This window comes from Myxine glutinosa, chromosome 7 (genome assembly GCF_964187855.1).
Source record: "Myxine glutinosa chromosome 7, kmMyxGlut1.1, whole genome shotgun sequence".
In the NCBI taxonomy this organism is placed as follows: Eukaryota; Metazoa; Chordata; class Myxini; order Myxiniformes; family Myxinidae; genus Myxine; species Myxine glutinosa.
The window spans coordinates 156,110,266-156,116,265 of record NC_136267.1 but is presented as its reverse complement, the minus strand read 5'-3'; the positions used below and the strand labels follow the sequence as shown (position 1 = coordinate 156,116,265).

At 41.1% G+C, this 6,000-nt stretch overlaps 1 protein-coding gene across 1 annotated transcript in view; it reads right to left on the bottom strand.

Annotated features, from left to right (window-relative positions):
- Positions 1 to 1,648: 1,648 nt before the first annotated feature.
- LOC137431764 (polypeptide N-acetylgalactosaminyltransferase 3) overlaps positions 1,649 to 6,000 on the bottom strand; it is a 34,609-nt gene continuing 30,257 nt past the window's right edge. The window contains exon 10 of the mRNA XM_068123457.2: positions 1,649 to 3,106. Coding sequence (XP_067979558.1) covers positions 2,993 to 3,106 — 114 coding nt within the window. The 3' untranslated portion in view covers positions 1,649 to 2,992. The remainder of the gene's footprint in view (positions 3,107 to 6,000) is intronic.

The window sequence follows — 6,000 nt, the reverse complement described above, 5'->3', positions numbered from 1 at the left end:
AGTGTGAGGCCCAATTGGAGAGGAGTGCGAGGGATTGGAGAGGTGAGGGATTGGAGAGGAGAGGGATTGGAGAGGAATGTGAGGCACGATTGGAGAGGAGTGTGAGGCACAATTGGAGAGGCGTGTGAGGGATTGGAGAGGAGTGTGAGGGATTGGAGAGGAGTGTGAGGGATTGGAGAGGAGTGTGAGGGATTGGAGAGGAGTGTGAGGGATTGGAGAGGTCAGGGATTGGAGAGGAGAGGAATGTGAGGGATTGGAGAAGAGTGTGAGGCACGATTGGAGAGGAGTGTGAGGCGCGATTGGAGAGGAGTGTGAGGCGCGATTGGAGAGGAGTGTGAGGCGCGATTGGAGAGGAGGGTGAGGGATTGGAGAGGTGAGGGATTGGAGAGGTGAGGGATTGGAGAGGTGAGGAGTGTGAGGGATTGGAGAGGAGTGTGAGGGATTGGAGAGGATTGTGAGGAATTGGAGAGGTGAGGGATTGGAGAGGAGTGGAATGTGAGGGATTGGAGAGGAGAGGAGTGCTAGGTGGAGAGAGGAGAGTGTCAGGTGGAGAGAGGAGAGTGTCAGGTGGAGAGAGGAGAGTGTCAGGTGGAGAGAGGAGAGTGTCAGGTGGAGAGAGGAGAGTGTCAGGTGGAGAGAGGAGAGTGTCAGGTGGAGAGAGGAGAGTGTCAGGTGGAGAGGAGTGAGGGGTCACATATTATGTGAAATAAATAAATTGTGTTCATTTCACCATTTCTGGATCTGATGACTTGCCAGTAACCATTTTGTAAAAATGAATGTGCAGCATCTAACTCAATATGTCAATGTCACACACGTCCATGCCCGTGGGATTCCCACGGGTGACCCCACTAGTAAACAATATTATATTAAAATTTACCCATCAACGTTAACAATCCAGCAATGGACATGAAAGGCCTTCGTATTCAAATACACATGATTAATTATTTTCAATTAATTATTTAAGGAACGGAGTCTGGTGTGTCAACAAAAGTGTTGAATGCAAAAAAATTAACATTTTAAACCCACACATCACCACCCCACCTCATGTCACCGCACCTACACCACCTCACGCTCCCAGCAATGATGTAACTAGCTGCCACAGGCTGCATACAAAATTACCTACTCTTCTCTTCGCATTCATCATAGGTAGATGACCCTTTAAGCTTTAACGGAAGTTGTGGAAATTCCATGTATAACAAGCTGGTTCATCATCTTTGACAATCATATACAACACTTATTCGTATATCTTTATGCCAATGAAATGTTATATTTTCAAATGTTTTTTGCATTTGTATGTAATTCTTTCACAGCTACACTGTAGGACCTAGAGGCAACAACTTTTGGGTGTAAGTACTTCAGTATTTGTGAAATGTTTCAAGCTATCTATCACATGTTGGCCTTGACATCCATTTTGAAGCCACTATAAAGTGTATATGGGATGTGGGGTCAGGCAGTGCTGCCGCCGGCTCGCAGGCAAAAGGTAACCACCATGATGTCAATAACTCCATCGCTTTTCAATGTCCAACACGGGAAAAGCTCACCCAGCCAGGAAGCGCCGGGTATCCCCCTCTCCCCTCCTGGCAGCGCCAGCCAGGTAGCCCCTGCTCGTAACACACTAGTCTAGACAAAGTGACAAATCAGGACAAACCCAAGTTGTTCATTTTATTTGATCCAGTTAATGCTGCATCAGTGAGTGCAGCAAGCTCCTTTAATCTTAATAGAAAAACAACAATGTAGTGCAGAACGTTCAGATATTCATTGAACCAAAAATTTGAGTTTAGTAAAGATTCTGCTCTTCAATTCCAAAACTGGCGTAGAAGAACCGAGGAAAATCAGCGAAATCAATCAAGAGCACTGGGTGGTGGTAGGAAAAGGTATCAAATTGGAAAGAACGTTATAAAACAATTCGGTTATAAAACAATTCGGTTATAAAACAATTCGGTTTTGCGCACAAGGAGAAACGCTCCATTTGGAGATACTTAGCCTCAGTATTCCGTCATTGGTTCCAAGCATCTGGAGGTAGAGCCGTAGCCAGACAGAGATGCACGCAATCAAATAATCATGTATTTAACCACAACCAGAAATGATGCAAAAAAAATTCATACCAATTAGCCACAACGATAAACTTAAATATTATGCTGAAGGTTCAACATTCTGAAGGATCAACAACCCTCTGACTGCCGGGGGAACGAATAATTATCCCACATATTTCCATACCCAATCCTAGTGCACCATGAAAGACGAAGAGAGTTATATTAATTTAAAAAAAAAAAAAAAAAAAAAAAACTTGTTTAAATATTTTATGCAAAACAGCATTCTTTGGAACAATTCATTTAAAATTAATAATATTCAACTCCTCTGGACTTTACCATAAAATGAGGAGAAGTTAATGGATTTTAAGTATAAATTATGTTGACGGAGAAGGTAGAAATGTAATGATGGCCAGGACATTATAAATGCTGGTATGGTTGAAGCAATGGTTGCATTGAGCGATATGTGCTATGGGTGAGTTTATCTATGGTAGTTTGAGCTTATGGGGGAAGTTGCAAAAATAGGATGTGCAAGATGATGCTGGGAGACATCATTGTATTTGTATATAAATTAATAAGGCATTAGGAGGTAATGGGAAAATCTGGAGTAAATGAAATTAAAAGTATTTGGGATCATAGTGCGAGAGAGGTGCTCCAAATGGGAAAACCAAATTAAATAATTCACAGAGCAAAGCCAAAAAAAAAAAAAATTTAATCAGGAAATATAAACTCAGTCCCAAAATGCCAAGAGTATAACAGGGTTCATAAAGTAATAAAACTCATGTACAACAAGCAGGAACCTGGGTGATGTGCGTGTCAATGTACAAGGCTCATTGTAGATCAGCAGAAAGACTCGGTCCAGAATGGTCCAACAAGCTACCAGCACAGTAGAGAGATATGACTAAGGCATGTTAAAGGTAGAGATGCTCATGTGCTGACGATACAGTCATGACGTTGCGGTGTTAAATGAATGTCCATTGCTGGTATTCATCTCCAAAGTTACAAGGCATTAATCCTGGTATGGTGTTTTTCGCTGTAAGGCAGAGTTGAGTTTTTTCATTGGAAAACAAAGTTTGCTGTAAAACAAGGGAAAAAAATTATATCGACAAATAAGATAAATCTGACCGATCAACAAAAATTTACATTAACACGTTTTTTAGCCCGCCAACACGTCAACACATCAACATTAAAATCCATGTTGCAAGTATCGAATCCTTGTTTTTCAATCTTGTCCAGGATCGATAAAGTTATAAAAATTTTTTTATACAAAAAACACAAATCGGGGAATTGTCGACACATGGTTAAAAATAAATCTCAACCTGTCCTCCTTGGCTGCAACCAATGGCCATTTCATTTCATTAAAAGGGTGCAACTTATCTCCGCTTGAATAAATTTCAGAAAACATATTTTCTCATCAATATAAAAAGTTCGAATCATGAATTTTGTCCAACACCAAGTAATTTCCATTAATAAAATCAGCACTATTTTCTTATAGTGTAGCCGTCACGAGTGCATAGAGTTGGTCGCGTGGCAAAGTAGTATTTACACCCAGCCAATCATCAGCCGGTATAGTCACAAGCGCTCAACTCAATTGCAATAGATATTCGCAGTACTTATCCCATCGAATCTGTGGAGGCATGAATATCTTGTTTCTTAACAGATGATATGTGCATGACACACAGTTGGGGCGATTTTTGACACCTTTTCTATAGACATCGTCGCAATTCTCCCCTTTAATTGAGGCCGCCATTGCTGGATAAATATAGTGCTTGTTGTGACAATACTGGCTGATGATTGGCTGGGTGTAAATACTACTCCGCTGCGCAACCAAATCACTGCACCCACGACGGCTACGATGTAATAAAATAGTGCTGATTATTAACGGCTAATAAATACTTCGTGTTGGACAAAATTAACGATTCAAACGTTTTATATTGATGAGAAAATATGTTTCTGAAATTTATTCAAGTGTAGATAAGTTGCACCCTTTTAATGAAATGAAAACCGATTTCTAGCTGCTTTATCGACCTGCTGCACATGGCCTAATAGGGCCAAAACTATATATAGCACTATCATCGCAAAAAGTTATGGCCGGATTCAAACTAAACTTGCTGGACAGGTCGAGTCTGTGGCAAGGAGGAATTGATTAGATTTTGGTTCAGGTCTGGTTCGAAGTCCGGCCTATCAGTTGAATACAAAAAGTAAAATGGTCAGCCTGGCGAAGATATGCACTCTATGGAGTGACATTTTAGTTTTTGTCATGTTTAGCATACGGAAGAAGAAGAAGTCTGAATACAAAGCGAACATGGATAGGATTTGCATTTTCAGATGCTTTTTAAGTTTCCTTTTTATTTTTTTGTCCAACACGAAGTATTTATTAGCCGTTAATAATCAGCACCATTTTATTATATCAAAGCCGTCGTGGGTACAGAGAGTTGGTTTGCACAGCGGAGTAGTATTTTGAACATCATTTGGGGATGCAGGTGTCTTCTGATACTTCAGGGAGATGGATGCCCCTGCTTTGCATAACCCCAGGTCACATGTGGGCAAGCCGTCATAGCTCTCATCCCCCCTCACCAGTAACGGTCTGCAGCCATGCGGTTTAAATGGCAGATAGCTCTGCACATCTGATGGATGAGAGTCCATTTGACTCAAACAGCTCTGGCGGAAGAGGGTGAATTCCCCAATGGCCAGCAGAGAGACGGAGAGGAGTGGCGACTCCACGTCTATAACACACACTTACCCATGTGTACAAGCCATAGAAAGGCAATGCCATCATTGCCCGAGGAGACTCGACATAAATAAATAAAAAATAGGGAAGGAAGGCATGAGAACCAAAATGCTCCTGTGTGCAATTGGATGGCAACAGCAGAATAAATTAAAACAAAACAAGAAAATCTCAAACATTCAACTCGTAATCTAATTACTTTGAGACAAAGATGGTTAAAATATACATATATATATATATATATATATATATATATATATATATATATATATATATATATATATCTATATCTATATATATCTATATCTATATATATATATATATATATATATATATATATATATATATATATATATATATATATATATATATATATATATCTATCTATCTATCTATATATATATATATATATATATATATATATATATATATATATATATTGTAACGGTTTTGAGAAGTGTAACGAATTTGAGAAGTGTAACGGTTTTTGAGAGGTGTAACAATTTTGGAGGAAGTGTAACGAATGTAAAAAGTGTGGTTTTGTTATGTGTAACACCCTCGTAATGTAAATAATGGTCGCAGCCGTCCTCCTAGTTAATTCCATGAAACTTACACACAGGCCACGATATATCTTTTTAAATAGTGTATTTCCTTATTCCATGTAGGCTAAATATGTGTTTCCCACTAGATTGACTCTGCATTGTATCAAACGAAATAAGCGTAGGCCCTTCCAATTTCCCCAATCATCTCCGCTCTCCCAAAGTTCCTTTCAAAAGCGGTGCGAGTGGTGTTCAATCCCGCAAGCCGCCATTGCCCATGTGCTAATCTCGGAGAAGAAAGGCGTGTCTCCACCTCGTCATAGAGGGGAGGAGTGAGCCAACCCCACTTGGCCAATCAGCACCGCGGTGAGCGACCTGGTAGGCGTGCCCTCGCAGCCGGCGGCTTGATTCCGCCCCGAGTGATAAAAGCGACTGTAAGGGACTGCTTCACCAGATGACCTGGGAGATGAGATGAGCGAAGAGGCGACATACAAGAGGAGCGGTGAGATGCGAGACGCTCCAAGCCAAAGGGGAGAGGTACTCGGAGAGGAAACCAGCTTTGGAGGGATGCGCTGAAAGGAGGGAGACGGCTCCACCAGAAGGAGAGGAGCAGGTATGCCCGAGCCAGCGCGTGACGTCTACAGTATCGGCAGCGGATACGCGACGGAGGTTTTTCCCGCCAAAAACGCGAGGAATTGAGAGC